We start from the raw sequence: 17,979 nt of genomic DNA, 5'->3' as shown, positions 1-17,979 counted from the left end.
CCCCGTGCCCGGCTGCCCCGTGCCCGGTAGCCGCGTGCCCGCAGCCCGGCTGCCCCGTGCCCGGCTGCCCCGTGCCCGGCAGCCGCGTGCCCGCAGCCCGGCTGCCCCGTGCCCGGCAGCCGCGTGCCCGCAGCCCGGCTGCCCCGTGCCCGGCAGCCGCGTGCCCGCAGCCCGGCTGCCCCGTGCCCGGCAGCCGCGTGCCCGCAGCCCGGCTGCCCCGTGCCCGGCTGCCCCGTGCCCGCAGCCCGGCTGCCCCGTGCCCGGCTGCCCCGTGCCCGGCAGCCGCGTGCCCTGTGCCCGGCTGCCCCGTGCCCGGCTGCCCCGTGCCCGGCAGCCGCGTGCCCTGTGCCCGGCTGCCCCGTGCCCGGCAGCCGCGTGCCCGCAGCCCGGCTGCCCCGTGCCCGGCAGCCGCGTGCCCCGTGCCCGGCTGCCCCGTGCCCGGCTGCCCTGTGCCCGCAGGCCGGCTGCCCCGTGCCCGGCTGCCCTGTGCCCGCAGGCCGGCTGCCCCGTGCCCGGCTGCCCTGTGCCCGCAGGCCGGCTGCCCCGTGCCCGGCTGCCCTGTGCCCGCAGGCCGGCTGCCCCGTGCCCGGCTGCCCTGTGCCCGCAGGCCGGCTGCCCCGTGCCCGGCAGCCGCGTGCCCGCAGCCCGGCTGCCCCGTGCCCGGCTGCCCTGTGCCCGCTGACGCTGGCAGGCAGCTGTTGTGGTGGTGCTGAGGCCTTCCCCGGTGGGTGCCTTGCAGCCGTGCCAGCCAGGCCTCTCTGGCTGTTACTCCCTTTTTATAGGCATTAAAACGTCCCCCCGAGAGCTGAGAGCCAGCTTGGTGAGTCCACAGGCTTGGGATTAAGTGCTGCAGCTGTTGTGGGGGGAGGAGATGCAGGCTGGGGCAGGGGCAGTGTGACTGGGGGTGAGAGCCTCAAAGGCCAGGTGTCCTCTGGCTCTTCAGCCTTCCATGCTGAGGCAGGCTGGCACCCAGCTGTGCCAGCTTTGCTCTGGGGCTGCGGGCTGAGGTCTCAACCCAGTGCAGGCAGGGGGAGTGCTGGGGCCCTGGGGGCTTTCTCTGGGACCAGTGAGGCACCAAGTAACTACAGGGTGATGATCACAGAGCCCTGCAACGGCTCAGGCTGGCACCCCAGAGCTCCTCTGCTGCCAGCTCCCCACCATGCCCAGGGACACCTCTCAGCTACACTCAGCTGCTCAGGGCCTCATCCAGCCTGGCCTGCAGCACCTCCAGGCAGGAGGCAGCCACAGCCTCCCTGGGCAGCCTGGGCCAGAGGCTCAGCTCCCTCCTGCTGCAGAACTTCTTCCTCAGCTCCAGCCTGACCCTGCTCTGCCTCAGCTCCAAACCCTTCCCCCTTGGCCTGGCTCCAGACCCCCTCAGCAGAAGTCTCTGCAGCCTTCCTGCAGGCTGCCTTCAGGCCCTGGCAGCAGCTCTGAGGTGCCCCTGGAGCCTTCTCCTCTGCAGGCTGCACAGCCCCAGCTCCCTCAGCCTGTGCTCCCAGCAGAGCTGCTCCAGCCCTGGCAGCATCCTTGTGGCCTCCTCTGGACTTGCTCAGAGTACCACTGCCCTTCCTCCTTGACTTGCTCCAGCACTTCCCTCTCCTTCTCCTGCTGGGGACACCAGCACTGGGTTTGGTATTCGAGCTGGAGTCTCCCAATAGGAACAGGGTAAAGAGCCTGGGGAGCAAACCAGGTGAGTTTGTGACAGCCTCAGCAGCCTCAGATCCCCAAGTGCAAAGGAATCCTGTGACTGTTCTGCTGCAGACAGGCAGGTCAGGCAGCGTGGCAGTGACACAGCAGCCACTGCTGCCTGCAGGAGAGGTTTGTCAGCAGCAGTCATGCTGCAGGCTTCCTGCTGGCTGGGGTTAGAGCATTTCCAGAGCGATTAGCTCCTGGTGCCTCCATCTCTGAGCAGTGCCTGGGCTTGTGAACACCTTCAGCTGGCAGAGAAATGTGTTGAGGGTTTCCCTGTGAGCCTGGCTGGCTGTGGGCATGGGGCCAGAGTGTGTGTGTGCTCATGAGAACACCTGCAGTGCTCTGATGGCATCTTCTTGTTCCAGATTCAGAACATGAACAACATCATCACCTTCCCACTGGACAGTTTGCTGAAGGGAGATCTGAAGGGAGTGAAAGGGGTATGTTGATCTTCTTCCCACACTTACCTTGTGCAGTGGAGTCACTGAGCTAGGCTGATAATCTGCCTTGGGGGAAGGCTTGGGCTGCTCAAGGAACCTAACAAGCAAGAGATGGAATCCTTTGTGGGTGCACTGAGCCATCCCTTCTCTGTGTGGTTTTACATGCAGCATGCTCCTGAGCACAGACACAAATCAGGGTTAGAGAAGCTTCAGAGCCAGCCCTGAGGTTCATGGAGTCACAGAAGGGGCTGGGTTGGAAGAGACCTTATTGATCCTGCAGCTCCAGCCCCCTGCCATGGGCAGGGACACCTCCCCCAGCCCAGGCTGCTCAGGGCCTCATCCAGCCTGGCCTTCATCAGGTGTTCAAGCCTGGAGAGGAGTCATAAGGAGCCTCCAGGAAAGCCAGGAGGGAGCTTTTTATAAGGGCTTGTAGCAATACCAGGAGGGGGAATGGACTGAGGCTGGAGGAGGGCAGACTGAGGCTGGAGAGGAGGAAGAAATTCTTGGCAGTGAGGCTGGGGAGACTCTGGCACAGGCTGCCCAGGGAGGCTATGGCTGCCTCCTGCCTGGAGGTGTTCCAGGCCAGGCTGGATGAGACCTTGCTAAGCAGAGAAAGAGGTGTAAGAAATTAGCTCTATGCTTAGCTGAGCAGGAGGTTGGACTTCACTTGAAAGGGTTATTACTAACAGATTGCTTCAGCATTCAGGACTCACCTGTGGCTCTAGGGATTGCTGAGGCAGACAGATCAGACTGGGGAGCAGAGGACTTCCCTTCCCCAAGCTGAAATCCTGGTGCTCTGAGGACAGTTCCTCTCTGAAGTCAGCAGCTGAGGACTCCACTGCTGAAGTGTTTATAACAAATTTCAGAGCCTGTAGCCAACAAATGATTTGGCTTCCACTCCACTGACTGCTGGGCAGACAGGAAGCAACTGGCAGCTATTGTTCTGGGGCACTGAAGGGAGGAGAGAAATGGCCACAGACTGAAAATGGTCTCTGTAAATCAGGGAAGCACAGAATTGTTCAGGCTGGAGAAGGCCTCTGAGCTCACCCAGTCCAAGCAGCAACCCAGCCCCCGCCATGGCCACCAAGCCCTGGCCCCAGCTGCCATGGCCACAGGGCTCTGGAACCCCTCCAGCCATGGGGACTCCACCACCTCCCTGGGCAGCCTCTGCCAGGCCCTGACCACTCCTGCACCAAAGACATTTTGCCTCCAGCCCAGCCCTCCCCTGGCACACTCCAGGCCATTGCCTCTCCTGCTGTCCCCTGAGCCTGGGGAGCAGAGCCCAAGCCCAGCTCCCTGCAGCCTCCTCCCAGGGAGCTGCAGAGAGCAGTGAGGTCTCCCCCAGCCTCCTCTGCTCCACACTCAACACCCCCAGGGCCCTCAGCTGCTCCTCCCCAGCCCTGCTCTCCAGACCCTTCCCCAGCTCTGTTGCCTTTCTCTGGCTCTGCTCCAGCTCCTCAATGTCCTTCTTGGAGTGAGGAGCCCAGGACTGGACCCAGTGCCTCCTGTGGTCCCCCCCTGCCCAGCTGCTCTCCTTTGGCAGCCCTCCAGAGCCCAAAGGAGCAGGCAGTCAGGACTGAGGATAAAAGGATTATTTAGCAAGAGAGGCTGATGGGCTCTGGGCTGCCTGCTCCCCACACCTCACTCCTCTTCCTCTCCTCTTTTGCAAGGGCAGAGTAAAGACTTTTATTGTAGTGGTGTCCTCCACCTTCCTGGCTTGAGCAAATCATCAGCTGCTGCTGTAGTGAATCTCAGAGTGCTTGAAACCAGGAGGTGACCTGGAGGTTCCTGAGCTGCTGCTTGCAACTTGTTACGATCTTTGTTTTATCCAAACTGGGGGGACAAAAAAGAGGAGAATTTGGCCCACAAGTAATTCACACCCCTGGCAGAATCCTTCCTGCTGAGCTGTGTGGCCTGCACTGCTCCCATTAGGGCAGTGGAACATGGATTTTAGCCTCAGTGGAGTGAATCAGAGCCTGAGCCAAGGCTACAGCACAGCCTCAGGACAGCTGGAGCCAGAGGTGCATGGTGAGGAGCTGGCTGATGTGACTGACTGCATGGGGTGCTGGGGGGATGATGCCTGGGGGCAGCTCCTCAGGATTTAATGGAGCTGTACAAAGCAGAGTGAAGAGCATCTTGGAGGTGCTTTTAGAGCCATGGATGTATTAGCTCTGTGTGCAGGGTTGTTGAGACCACCAGGGCTGCTTTGACTCAGCCCTTAGGTGATGTGCAAGGAAGAGTGGAGCCCCTTGTTGCAGCAGATGCTGCAGGTGGTGAGGATCCACAGTACTGGTGATGGAAATAACCAGCTCTGGTTTGTTCCTTTTCTCCTGGCAGGACCTGAAAAAGCCCTTTGATAAAGCTTGGAAGGACTATGAGACAAAAGTGTGAGTATCTGAAGTGTGTGTGTGAGAGGGAGCAGAACTGGAACCTGCCAAAGGCATTGATTTGATGCCCAGGTCCCACATGGGAGTCACAGAATCGTATCACAGAGTCCTGCAATGGCTCAGGCTGCAATGGCTCCAGAGCTCATGTCCTCCAACCTCCCCATCCCCACCATGCCCAGGGACACCTCTCAGCTGCTCCCATCCAGCCTGGCCTGCAGCACCCCCAGGCAGGAGGCAGCCACAGCCTCCCTGGGCAGCCTGGGCCAGAGGCTCAGCTCCCTGGGACTGAAAAACTTCTTCCTCAGCTCCAGCCTGACCCTGCTCTGCCTCAGCTCCAAACCCTTCCCCCTTGGCCTGGCTGCAGACCCCCTCAGCAGAAGTCTCTCTGCAGCCTTCCTGCAGGCTGCCTTCAGGTGCTGGCAGCAGCTCTGAGGTGCCCCTGGAGCCTTCTCCTCTGCAGGCTGCACAGCCCCAGCTCCCTCAGCCTGTGCTCCCAGCCTGGTTAATTCCTCTGCCCTCTGTGCTCTACAAAATCGTAGAACCATGGAAGGGTTTGGGTTGGAAGAGTCCTCTGAGATCCTCCAGTCCAACCCCAACCCAGCCCCACCATGGCCACCAAACCCTGGCCCCAGGTGCCATGGCCACAGGGTTTTGGTGCCCCTCCAGGGTTGGGGACTCCACCACCTCCCTGGGCAGCCTCTGCCAGGCCCTGACCTCTTGCAGAGAAGAACTTGTTCCTGGGGTGGCAGTAGGTGTGTGGGAGTGCAGGCTGATCCCTGGGGAAGCAGAACCTTCTGGAATCCAGGTTTGCTGAGGCCAGGGAAGGTTTTCAGAGAGGAGCTGCCCTTGTGAGGTGTGCTGCTGGGGGCTGCAAGGGCTTGGCTGGATGGTCGGGCTGCTGGCTCTGTGTGCTGAGGGCACTGTGAGGCTTTCTGCCTGGCTGCTCTCAGTGCTTCCCTGGGGGTGTTGCAGGGTGGGATTAAGTCTGGTGTTCCTTCGCTGCTTGAGGTGCAAGAGGAGGCAGTGCCTGCCCCCTGAGCTAAGTGCAGAGGCTGGGTGTGGAACCCTGAGCCCAGGGCTGTCAGGGCAGGGTCAGCATCAGGTGAAGAGGGCCCTTGAGCCGCGGCTCCCGCGCCAGGGAGAGCCGAGAGACTCTTGACCGCCCGAGAGCAGCTGGGGCAGTGCAGCTGCCACTTGTTCCTCTCCCCTGCTTCCTGGAGGCCTGTGCAGTGCTTCCTCTGCTTCCAAACCAGCTGAGCATTTCCTCAGGAAGCTCTTTCCAGCATTTCCAGCCTCTGAGTGATCCAAGTGGCAAACTCCAGTTCTTCCTCCCTGCAGCAGCCACCCTCATTGGTAGCTTTCTTTTCCAGCTCAGGCTTGTCTAGCTGGGCAGCAGCATCCTGAGCTGCCCCAAGTGCTCAGCTGTGTTCTGGGCAGCCACACTGCATGGCAGGCACTGCTTAGTCACTGCTGTTCTGCAGGAGAAGCTGCTTCCTGCAGGGCTCTTGGATGCTGCTGCTGGAAGGTTGTAGGGAACGGGGGCAGCTGGTCTGGCAGATTGGCTGGGTGGCATTCCCAGTGCCAGCTGGCTCAGGAGCAAGGGGGGATGGCAACTGTGCTGTTGGCTGAGAAAGCCCTGAGGAGAGAGAGGGGGAGAGAGGGTCCTTCACAGACAGAGGAGGCCCTGATGACAGCAAGGCTCAATAAGGCTGCTGGCAGAGCTGCACTCTGGAGCAGCATTTTGTCAGCCCAGGTTAAGCTTCCCCTACCCTGTCAGCTCCAGTTCTTTGCTTCTGGGTTATTACTGTCATTGTTCCTTTTATTCTCCAGTAGCAGAGCTGGGTTGTCCCTCTCTCACTGAGGATCTTCTTCTGGAGTATCTGTCAGACAGTGTCTCAGCAGGTGCCTGGGTTAGGTGCCAGCTCCTGTGTGTCACTGCTGCTCCGTAGTGGCTGTCAGCCTGCGCGTGGAGTGTCCTCCGGAGCTGTGGCACAGGCAGAGCTGCAAGAGTCTGGCCCTGCATCCGCCCACAGGCTCTGGGAAGGATCAGCTGTCCTGGGAGGCTGTGGATTTCTCACCTCACTCCCTGGGTCTTTGCCTTTCAGCACAAAGATAGAGAAGGAGAAGAAGGAGCACGCAAAGCTGCACGGCATGATCCGCACCGAGATCAGCGGAGCCGAGATTGCAGAGGAGATGGAGAAGGAGAGGAGGTTCTTCCAGTTACAGATGTGTGAGGTGAGGTTGCCTGGGACATTCCTGCTGCTCTCTCTTCAGATCCACAGCTGGTTAAGCAGCAGCTGTGCTCTTGAAGGGAAAATGCCAAGTTCTTAGGGGGCTGCCCTTGCTAAGCCTCAGGTTTTAATCCTGGTCTGCTACCCCGGGAGGGATTCAGAGCTGCTCTTATTTCACCTAAAACCCCCAAAGCCTGGACTTGAGAATCAGTGATGCAGAGCTCAGCTGAGCACCAGGAGATGATCATAAAGAAGCCTTTGCTACTTCACTGCAAGTTATTTTAAGCCCCAAATCACTGTGTGACTTGTCCCCTGCCCTGCCAGCTGCTGTGTTGCTGCGAGCAGAGGCTCTAGTCCAGCACGCTGCTGGGCTGGGGCTCCAAAGGAGGAGTGCTGAGGCTGGCACCCAGTTGCCTGGCAGGATGGTTCAGAAGGTTTCTGCCTTGAGATGTTTCTGGTTTTGTGGTGAAGGGTTTGGGTGGAATGGTTCAGGGCACAGCAGGCCCCGTGGCAGGGAGCTCAGGCTGCTGTTTGCTCTTCCTGGGCATCGAGGCAGAGCTCCTCCACGGTGTTGCTCCTGGCTGTGCTCTGACACTTGGAGCTCAGCTAACTCCTGTGCCACCAGAGCTTAGCAGCACTTCAGTGCCACTGCATGAATCACAGCATGGGTTGGGAGGGACCTCAGAGCTCCTCTGCTCCAAGCTCCCCACCGTGCCCAGGGATGCCTCTCAGCTAGGCTCAGCTGCTCAGGGCCTCATCCAGCCTGGCCTGCAGCCCCCCCAGGCAGGAGGCAGCCACAGCTGCTCCTTTGCTTGGAGCTGCTGTCTAAGCAGGGGTTAAAACCTGCCTCATTTCATGGGTAGTTAAGGGACTCCTGGCAATACTTGGTGACTGTTTCCTCTGCCTGCATGGCTGCCCCCTGGTGCTGGGGCATTGAGGTGAGGAGCTGGCACTCAGTGTGGCCTTGGGTTGTGCTTGATGGCAAAGGACACTTGGGACACTTTGGGGCTGTAATTTCCTGCAGTGCTTACAGTGGGCAAGGAGCTGCTCATGATAAAATCAGAGGTTAAAGCAATCCCTCTCCTCTCTGAGGGAGCTGTTCAGCCTCCCTGGCATCTCTTAAGCAATGACTTCAGCTAGTGAGGGAGGTACCTGGATGGGCTGCTAGGGTTCAGCTGGGTTCTGTATTTAGGGTTCCACATTTACTACCCAGCCCCATTCTGTGCTTCCTTTACCAAGGCCATGAAGGATGCTGTGTGAGCTGTCCCCACAGGGCATCAAAGAGCAGTGGTGGCAGCAACAGCTTCTGTGTGGTTAACCCTTGAAGCCACTGCCTGCTACATTCTAAGTGTCCCACTGCTAAATCTTGCTGAAATAAAGTGAGGATGAAATGGTGAAAGGTCCTGCAGCAGTGGTAGTGAATCCCTGTTGGGCACTGACAGTGAATTGTCCTTTATTTGAACAGTACCTCCTGAAAGTCAATGAAATCAAGATCAAGAAAGGAGTGGACTTGCTTCAGAACCTGATCAAGTACTTCCATGCTCAGTGCAAGTAGGTTTTGGCTTTCTTCACAGCTGCACACTAACTGCAGCAAGTTTGGGGGTTCAGCTTTTGCTCTTAGTCCATTTTCTAGCTTTTTTCCAGTCAATCCAGCTCCAGCTGTTCTCACTGATGGCTTCTTACAAATGGCTTTTGGCACAGGGTACTCATGGCCTGTGCTCCTGTATCCCAAAACATGCCATCAGCTTGGGCTTATCCCAGGGGATCTGACTGTCTGTGCCAAAGGAGCAGCTCTGGGGGAAAGGACCTGGCAGTCCTGGTGGGCAGCAGGGGGACCAGGAGCCAGCAATGTGCCCCTGAGGGCAAGGAGGCCAAGGGCATCCTGGGGTGCAGCAAGCAGAGTGTGGCCAGCAGGGCAAGGGAGGCTCTCATCCCTTTCTTCTCTGCCCTTCTGAGGCCACACCTGGAGCTCTGTGTCCAGCTCTGGGCTCCCCAGTTCAAGAGGGACAGGGAGCTGCTGGAGAGGGGACAGCAAAGGGCTGCAGCAGTGCTGAGGGGCCTGGAGCAGCTCTGTCAGGGGCAGAGGCTGAGAGCCCTGGGGCTGAGAGCCTGCAGAAGAGCAGCCCCAGGGGGATCTGATCAATGCTGATCAATCCTCCAAGGGTGGGGGTCAGGAGGCTGGGACCAGGCTGTGTTCAGTGGTGGCCAGGGACAGCACCAGGGGTAAGGGGCACAGAGTGGAACAGCAGAAGTTCCTCTGACCATGAGGAGGAACTTGTGTGACTGAAGGGTGGCAGAGCCCTGGAGCAGGCTGCCCAGAGAGGTGGTGGAGTCTCCATCTCTGGAGTCATTCCAGACCCTCCTGGCTGTGTTCTGTCTGCCCTGCCCTGGCAGGGGGCTTGGACTGGCTGATCTCCAGAGGTCCCTTCCAACCCCTCCCACTCTGTGAGTGCTGCAGAGTCATTTGGCTTGTTGGATAAACTGCTCCTGAAGCAGAGCTCTTCATCTGCTCTGTTAGTGGTCCATGAGCTGTGGTGAGCTGCTCTGAGTGTATCCAGCAAGGATCTAAATTCATCCTGTGCTCAGGACAAGTAAATTGCACAAGCAGTGGGATGTCAGCTGCAGCACTCAGCTGGGTGTCAGAACTGTGACTCCAGAAGGTCACAAAGGATTTCACATGTTGCAGAGCCTTTGCTCTTCTCCAATGAATCTTTCCTTCTCTGGGCCCTCAGGAAATGGGATGAGAGCCTTGGATCTGAGAGTGGTGGAATACTGGCACAGGCTGCCAGGGATGTGGTTGAGGCCCTGCTGTGGGGACATTGAAGCTCAGCCTGGCTGTGTCCCTGGGCAGCCTGCTCCAGCTGGAGCTGTCCCTGTGCCTGCAGGGGGGCTGGACAAAGATGCCCTTGGAGGCTGCCTCCCAACCTGCTGCACTCTGTGAAGCTGGGAGAGGAGAGTAAGGAGAAGTTAGCTGGCAGTGGCCTGTGGCATGGCTGCATCAAACTGGGGATGCTGAGTACTCAAAGTCTCCCAAGTGAAGCACTGCTCAAAACAAAGCATTAGCAGTCAAGAGGTGGATCAGCCAAAGATCATCAGAGGGATGCTGTAGTGAGGCTTGGGGCCTGGCAGTGATGAGCACACCTTCCTCCTGGCAGCTTGCTGAGCAGCAGATGCAAAGCCACTCTAACTGCAGCTTGCTTTCTCTCTGTGTTTTTCTCTTGAAGTTTCTTTCAGGATGGGCTAAAAGCAGTTGAAAGCCTCAAGCCTTCCATTGAGATGCTCTCCACAGACCTCTACACAGTGAGTAGCAACCTTGACTCTGCTGCTGGGCACTTGGGCTCCTCTGGGCCCAGCTGGGCTGCCTGGAGTGCTGGAGGCTCCATCCCTGGCTGTCCCAACAGTCAGCATTTGAGTTAGGGACTTCTAGAAGGGAGCTCAGAGCTCCTCTGCTGCCAGCTCCCCACCATGCCCAGGGACACCTCTCAGCTGCACTCAGCTGCTCAGGGCCTCATCCAGCCTGGCCTGCAGCACCCCCAGGCAGGAGGCAGCCACAGCCTCCCTGGGCAGCCTGGGCCAGAGGCTCAGCTCCCTGGGACTGAAGAACTTCTTCCTCAGCTCCAGTCTGACCCTGCTCTGCCTCAACTCCAAACCATTCCCCCTTGGCCTGGCTGCAGACCCCCTCAGCAGAAGTCTCTGCAGCCTTCCTGCAGGCTGCCTTCAGGCCCTGTTTCAATTTCCTATCCACAAGCCCTAGCTTCACATCAGGCCCTGCTGAGTGACTTGTTAGTACACAGCCTGAGCTCTGAAATGCTTGGGGGCTAGCAGCTGGCTCCAAGCTGAGCAGAGGGGAGCCAGAGCAGGGAGGTGATCTCAGGATCTCACCCCAGCAACATCTTCAGCTTTCTGGAGATCCAGAGGCAGCTGAAGCACTCAGGTTACCTGTTCTCTTTGTGCTTTCACTGTGGCTGAAGCCTCCTCAGGAGGCTGCCCCCATTAAGCAGCAAGAGTGGCAGCACTGTGTTGGGAAGCAGCAGGCAAGGTATTTTTAACCTGAGTGTTTGTCTTCATTCCAGATTAAACAAGCACAGGATGAGGAAAGGAGGCAATTAACACAGCTCAGAGACATTTTGAAGGCAGCACTCCAGGTTGATCAGAAAGAGGTGAGCATAAAAGTGGTTTAGCTGGGAGAGGCCTCTTGCTTCTCAGCTCACAGTGTTTGCAAGGCAGTTGTTTGTCACCCATCTCAGAGCCTTTGCTCACTCAGCTGTGCTGTGGTGCTGATGTTGAATGCTGCTGACAAAGACAGGGCTGCTACAGACCTCATTCCCCCTGACAGTGAGAGACTGGCTGCAAGATGATTTGGGTTTGTTACCAGTGTGGCCAGGCCCTGAGCTGGTGCCCTGGCACTGGGCTGCCAGGCAGGGGCTATCACTGACAGTCCTCCCTCTCCCTGATGGTAAGCTGCCTGATATCTACTGCTAATAATCAATGGCTGTGGTTGGATGGTGGCTGTCTGCCTCCAGCTGGGAATGGAAGACTTCTGGCAGCTTCAAGGAGCCCCCAGGAGTGCAGCCTTGGCCCCCAGTGACCTTCCAAGCTGCACAGGGCTGGTGTCCAGCTGAGGCTTCAGATCCCAGACAGCTCTTGTCAGCACCTGCCAAGTGACAGTGCAGCTGGCTGCCCTGCTGCAAGGTGCCAGCCCTCAGATGTGCCAGAGCTGAGTGGCTTTGGCCAGCCAGGCACCCAGGAGGTTTTGGCTTGTGGTGCTCTGCAGTAGTTGTGGTTGGCAGCCCCTGAGCTGGAAGGCAGCCTCTCCTCTGCAGTCCAGCCCTGCCTGTGGGCTCAGCTGCTGTTTCAGAGTGCTGGGTGCTGCCTCCTCATCTAGGTCAGTGCCAGGCAGCTTCCTTGTGTGGCTGCTGGGCCAGCAGCAAGTGAGGAGCAAGCCCCCTGCCCTCCCTGCAGGCTCTCCTGCTCAGTCTGCAGAGCTCAGCCTCCTTCACCTCTTCTTGCTTTCCTCTTGCTGGCTCCTGGCTCTTGCTTCTGGCCAGCTGCTTGTTGGTGAGCAGCCTGCTGCAGTGCCAGGTGTCCCTGCCCGTGGCCTGGGGCTGGGCTATGTGATCCTTGAGGGTCCCTTCCAAGCCAGCCATTCTCCAGGCCTGGTGTCCCTGGTGTCCCCAAGCTCCTTCCTGTCCCTGATGACCTCAACATCTCCAAGGTCCCTGATGTCTCCAGGCTCCTTGATGTTTGTGATGATCCTCAGTGTCCCCAAGGTCCCTGATGTTCATCATCTCCCCAGTGCCCTCCCATGTCCCTCAGTGTCCACAGAGCCCTTGGCATCTCTCATGTTCCCCCTGTGTCCCTGATGCCCTCCCTGTCCCTGAAGTCCCCAAGCTCCTTGATGTTCCTGATGGTCCTCAGACCTGGCTGGTGCTGGTGTCTGTGAGGATGGCTGTTTGCAGCACAGTTTGCAGGCACTCCCTGGGGTCCTGCCTGCTCTTTGGGACTGCCTGAGGGCTGCAGTCACTGAAAAGTGGCAAATCTGAGCCCTGCAGAATGAAAGGCTGCAGATCCCAGTGGGAAAGGTGACTGCTTTGGGGTCACCATTGACCACCTGCTCTCAGGAAGGTCTCTGCTGTTCAAGGTGTGCCAGCAGGCTCCTTGTGTTGGCCAGGGCTTTGTGCAGGGGAGGCCACAGAACCCTGCAATGGCTCAGGGACCCCAGAGCTCCTCTGCTCCCAGCTCCCCACCATGCCCAGGGACACCTCAGCTACACTCAGCTGCTCAGGGCCTCATCCAGCCTGGCCTGCAGCACCCCCAGGCAGGAGGCAGCCACAGCCTCCCTGGGCAGCCTGGGCCAGAGGCTCAGCTCCCTCCTGCTGCAGAACTTCTTCCTCAGCTCCAGCCTGACCCTGCTCTGCCTCAGCTCCAAACCATTCCCTCTTGGCCTGGCTCCAGACCCCCTCAGGAGAAGTCTCTCTGCAGCCTTCCTGCAGGCTGCCTTCAGGCCCTGGCAGCAGCTCTGAGGTGCCCCTGGAGCCTTCTCCTCTGCAGGCTGCACAGCCCCAGCTCCCTCAGCCTGTGCTCCCAGCAGAGCTGCTCCAGCCCTGGCAGCATCCTTGTGGCCTCCTCTGGGCTCTCTCCAGCAGCTCTGTGTCCTCCTGCTGGGGACCCCAGAGCTGGAGGCAGGAGTGGAGCTGGGGTCTCCTGGAAGATGAAGGGTAATGGCAGCAGCTGGCTTTGCTGGGCAGGTTTCCCTGCTCTGTGTTCCTCCCCCTGGTGCTGTTCAGTGTCTGTGGGAGCTGTGAGCACTTTCCCAGCCTGCTCAGTGTCACAACCCCCAGGAGCTGATCACTGGGACTGCTGTGGCTGCATCTGAAGCCCCAGGAGTCTGAGCTGCTGTGTGCTGCACCCAGCAGCAGCTGCTGGGGCTGCTCACCCGCACAGGCTGGGCTGCTCTGGAGTGGGTTGGCTTGGGGTGTTTTTGCCCTCAGAGGGCTGCCAAAGCTCTGCTGGGGGAGTTTCTTGCTGAAGCCACTGACCTGGCTCTTGTTGCACTGTCATTGCCTGTTCTGTAACTGCTTTCTTTTTCCTTCCTGAAATGCATTTACCTTTTGTGACCCCAGTCTAGGAGAGTAAGTGTTGCTCTGTTTTACTGACAATAGTTGGCATGATTTCCACTCCCCTGTCAAGAAACTGGATTTTTCCTGTGGGTATGACAAGCCTGCCTCTCCTGGCTCTTGCTCTGTTGTCTTTTGGGGGTTTTTTGGTCCTTCTCTCTTGCATTGCCAAAAGCAAAGCCCAAGCCCCCTCCAAACTCCAGGAGCTCTCAGACTGCTCGTGGGAAAGAGAATGGCTGCCAAAGAAATTGGGGAATTCCTTTGCACTCTCCCTTGGGAGCCAAATCCAGTTGCTTGATGAGGTGGTGTTGATGTTCTTGCAAGACTTTGTGCTTCCTTTCAGTTCAAGTGGACTTCCTGGGTGAAGTGGCAGCACCCTGGCAAGCTGTCTCTTGTGTCTTAAACCAAAAAGAGACCCCAGCACTGCTGCTGGCTCTCTTTTTGTGGTGCCTGTGGAGATGATTTCCTCTTGCACAGAACTTCCCTGCAGCTGCTCTGCAGTGGCAGCTCCTCTGCAGTGCCACTGTCTGCACACCTCTGGCATTTGTGGTTTGCTGCCTTGGGTTTTCAAACCATCAAGCTCCTGCAAGCTTCAAAGTCAGCCTTGGAGTGGCAATGGCTTCATTCCCCTCTTCCCTCTGTCCCCTCTGGAGGTGTAGTGTTGGGATGTGCTCCTGCTGCTTCCACATAGAACCACAGAATGGTTTGGGTGGGAAAAGGCCTCTGAGAGCACCCAGTCCAGTCCCAACCCAACCCCCCATGGCCACCAAACCCTGGCCCCAGGTGCCATGGCCACAGGGCTCTGGAGCCCCTCCAGCCATGAGGACTCCACCACCTCCCTGGGCAGCCTCTGCCAGGCCCTGACCACTCCTTCCCCTGTGGTTCCTGCCCCTCCAATGAGGCCCTTGGCCCTGAGCCTGCTGGCTGTGATTTGTGCTCCTGTTATGTGCCAGATGCAAACCAGGCATGAGGGAAGGTGCTGTGGGGAGCTAAAGCTGCCTGCCAGGGTGTTAACTGTGGTGTGCCATCCCCTGGCTTAGGAGCTGGCTCAGAGCCCTGAGCCTGTGGTGGGATTGGGAGCTGTAGGCTAGAGGCTGGGCTTGATCTCAGAGGTCTCCTCCAGCCTCAGCAGTTCCGTGGCTCTATGAACTTGCTGGCCAGAAAGCTGTGGGAAGCAGTCACCTGGCAGTCACACTGGGCACTGCTGGTCTGGCAGTGGCCTGCACAGGAGACCCTGTCTCTGGGGCATTCCAGGTCAGCTTGAAGGGGCCCTGACCAACCTGCTCGAGCTGGGGATGTCCCTGCTGACTGCAGGATGACCTCTGAGGGTCCCTCCAACCCAAACCATTCTGTGACCCTGCTCATGCAGTTAGGTTTAGTTTGCTTCCAGCTGCTGGTGCTGGTACTGAATGTGGGGAAATCCACCCCAGCCCCAGAGCTTCCTCTCTGGCTGCAGGCAGGCAGGAAGCGGGAGCTCCTGGCTCCCCATGGCCAGAGGCCACAGCTGAGAGGCAGCAGCACCTCCAGGGCTGGGGCTGCTGCTGTGGGCAAGGACTGGAGGTCATCTCAGATCTCCCTTAATTGAGGATGTGGAGAAGTGGAATTAATTTCCTGTGACCTTCCTGGGGCTGGAGTTCCTTTCCTGGCTGATGGGAGGTAGGGATCAGGGCCTGGCTGGGACACATTGGGCAGTGTCAGGTCCCCTTTCCTCCAGAAGGCAGCAGCTCCTCAGCAGTGCTGCTGAGCTGTGGGGCTGGGTCTGTGCTGGGCAGGCAGGGTGCAGAGCCAAGGGATTCTGTGAGCAGGCTGGGTTGAAGCTGAGGGGATGCTCTGCCAGGCATGGACACACAGGTGTTGGTGTCCCTTTAAAAGTGCCAGCTGGGGCTGTTCAGCCTGGGGAAGAGAAGGCTCCAGGGAGACCTCAGAGCAGCCTTCCAGTACCTGAGGGTCTCCAGGAGAGCTGGGGAGGGACTTGGGACAAGGGCTGGGAGTGCCAGGACAAGGGACAATGGCTTTGAGCTGGGAGAGAGGAGACTGAGGGTGGAGAGGAGGAAGAAAGTCTTGGCAGTGAGGGTGGGGAGACTCTGGCACAGGCTGCCCAGGGAGGCTGTGGCTGCCCCCTCCCTGGAGATGTTGAAGGCCAGGCTGGATGAGGCCTGGAGCAAGCTGGGCTGGTGGAGCTAGGTGACCTTCAAGGTCCCTTCCCCTCGCAAGTCATTCTGTGATTCAGTGACTCTGGGAATGTTGTGGCTACCTCACCCTGCTTTCCACACCTCAGCTGAGTGGCAGGGGATGGGGCATGGGCTGCTCTGCTGGAGAGGAGCCCCAAGGGCTGCTGCAGCCTGCCTTCAGCTCAGCTCCTGGTGCTCAGGCTTCTGCATTCAGGCTGAGCCTGGAGCTGTGGAGCCCTGAGTGCTGTGGGCAGGGCTGCATGTGGCAGCTCTATCCCTGCCATGGGGTTTCAGAGCTGCCCTGGGTGGGCACTGACCCTGGCTAGCTCTGGCTGCATTGGTAGCTGTGGTAGCAGAGAGTGGTGCTGGAGCTTGTGCAGGAGCAGCGTTCCCTGGGAGCTGGAGCTCAGCCCAAGGGTGTTCTGCAGCTCAGCTGCCTTCTTCCCCTGCTTCTGCCCAGAGAAGTCTCCTGCTTAGGCCAACCAAGCCTGTGGAGCTCACTGTGCTTAGAGAGGAGCCATCTGAATTCAGGCTTTTTAGATCCCAGCAGCTGCAGGCCCTGGAAACCCCAGAGGATGTCCCTGGTGATTGCTCTCCCACTGTGCCTGAGGCACACTCCTCCTAAAAGAGGTTTCTGTGTCAACTGGGGAGGTTCTGTCTTAATAGCTGTGAAGTGTTATGGTCAGAGCAGCTCAGTGGTTGCAGCCGGCTGCTTTGGGAGGGCTTGTCCTTGCTGCAGTTGTTTTGGCTGCCGCAGGTCAGAGGTGGTTGGAGCAGAGAGAGCAGGAACCAGGGAATCTGGGGGTAGTTTGTGTTGTGTGGCAGCGTCCATCCCATCATGCTGCTGCTGCTGGCACTGCAGGGCACTTCACATCCCTCCTCAGCTGCGAGCTGGGCTTTCGGGAGCTGGGCTTTGGCAGCCATGGATCTTGCCTCTGGGTAGTTTAGAGAGCAGTGGGAAAGGTTTAGTTAATGCTTTGTCACTTCCTATCCTACCACTCTGCTTTGCTCCCCATGTTTGGGCTTAAATCATTCTGCTGCTGGAAATAACTTCTCAGTTTTCCTGTGCGGCTCCTGAGCTGCCTTCCCAGGAGGGCTCCTCTGCTCTTCCAAGAGCTGCTTGCCTCAGTTTCCACAGGGACAGCCACTTCTTCACACTGCTGTAGTTCTTTCACAGTGGGATCAGAGGTAATGCTGCTCTGTAGTGGCTGTGTGTGTGCAAGGCTTGGAGGCCAGCCTGCTGCTCCCCTGGTGTGGGGGCTCAAGCCCAGCCATTAATGAAGCTAGGCAAGAGCAAGTGGGAGGTGCTGCCAATGGCTGCTTCTGAAAGATGGTTTTTTGCCCTCTGGAAACAAAAAAAGACCTGGATCTCATTCTCTCCCCGAGGAGGAAGGTCCCCTGGGTTGGCCTGTAGGGTTAGAGCAGGGAGGGGAAGCTGGACAGCTCAGCAATCAGGGGGGGCTCTTCTGGTGGCGGTCAGGGGCTGCATCCCAAGCTGCTGCTCTGTGTGTTGCAGGATTCCCAGCTGAGGCAGAGCACAGCCTACAGCTTACACCAGCCTCAGGGAAACAAGGAGCATGGCACTGAGAGGAATGGCAGCCTCTACAAGAAGAGTGATGGGTGAGTACCACTCGGCACAGAGCCTGCCCACCACCCCCAGACCCCGAGAGCTGAAGCACTGGAGTATTAACTGTGCTAAGGACTGACTCCCTCCTTGCCTTGGGGCTGTTGTGTTTCCTTCCTCTTAACCCAGGATCAGAAAAGTCTGGCAGAAAAGGAAGTGCTCAGTTAAAAATGGGTTTCTAACCATTTCCCATGGTACAGTAAGTATTTGTTTACTCTCCTCTCTGTGCAGGGTTGCTAGCACAGCCAGGCAAGCTCTGCTTGCTGCTCTCTGTTTAGCAGCTGGGCCTAGCTAGATTCCTTCTGCTGAGCAGGATGGACACTTGCTGGGGTTTAAGGCAGCCTTTCAGAAGCATATCAGGACAGAGCTAAAAATACCAAGTATTGTATATACACACACACAAACCCACACTGCTGTAGTGCTGGGAGAGGGGAGGAAGAAGGCTCTGTTCATGACTCAGTTGATCCAAACTGCTCACATGCTACCAGGCTGCCTAAACCCATCAGGTCTGGCTGGGTTTGTTGGGGAAGGGCTGGCTGAGCACTGAGCCATCTTTCAGATTACAGCAGTGCTGATTCCATCTCAACTCCAGAAGCCACTGAACATTTCAGTGCCAAAAGGCAGCTGGAACTAGAGCAGCCTCCAGCCAGGAGCAGGCAGCCTTTGCTGGGCTCTGCTTTGCTCCTTTGTTGTTTGTCTTTACAAGAGGAGGCAGAAACATCACCCAGGGACATAAATATGGGCAGGGCACACCCACAGAAGTGTGGGAACTGTGAGCTGAGAGCAAGCTGAGAGCAAGCTGAGAGCAAGAGGCTCT

The 17,979-nt window shown here is 58.3% G+C and overlaps 1 protein-coding gene across 1 annotated transcript in view; it reads left to right on the top strand.

Moving 5' to 3' along the window:
• ASAP2 (ArfGAP with SH3 domain, ankyrin repeat and PH domain 2) overlaps nucleotides 1-17,979 on the top strand; it is a 69,089-nt gene that overhangs the window by 28,447 nt on the left and 22,663 nt on the right. Inside the window, exons 4-11 of the mRNA XM_054180128.1 lie at nucleotides 2,058-2,132; nucleotides 4,470-4,519; nucleotides 6,625-6,754; nucleotides 8,216-8,301; nucleotides 9,975-10,050; nucleotides 10,824-10,910; nucleotides 17,055-17,158; nucleotides 17,292-17,361. Coding sequence (XP_054036103.1) covers nucleotides 2,058-2,132; nucleotides 4,470-4,519; nucleotides 6,625-6,754; nucleotides 8,216-8,301; nucleotides 9,975-10,050; nucleotides 10,824-10,910; nucleotides 17,055-17,158; nucleotides 17,292-17,361 — 678 coding nt within the window. The remainder of the gene's footprint in view (nucleotides 1-2,057; nucleotides 2,133-4,469; nucleotides 4,520-6,624; nucleotides 6,755-8,215; nucleotides 8,302-9,974; nucleotides 10,051-10,823; nucleotides 10,911-17,054; nucleotides 17,159-17,291; nucleotides 17,362-17,979) is intronic.

Source organism: Dryobates pubescens, chromosome 3 (genome assembly GCF_014839835.1).
Source record: "Dryobates pubescens isolate bDryPub1 chromosome 3, bDryPub1.pri, whole genome shotgun sequence".
Taxonomy (NCBI): domain Eukaryota; kingdom Metazoa; phylum Chordata; class Aves; order Piciformes; family Picidae; genus Dryobates; species Dryobates pubescens.
This window is presented reverse-complemented; position numbering and strand designations above follow the sequence as displayed.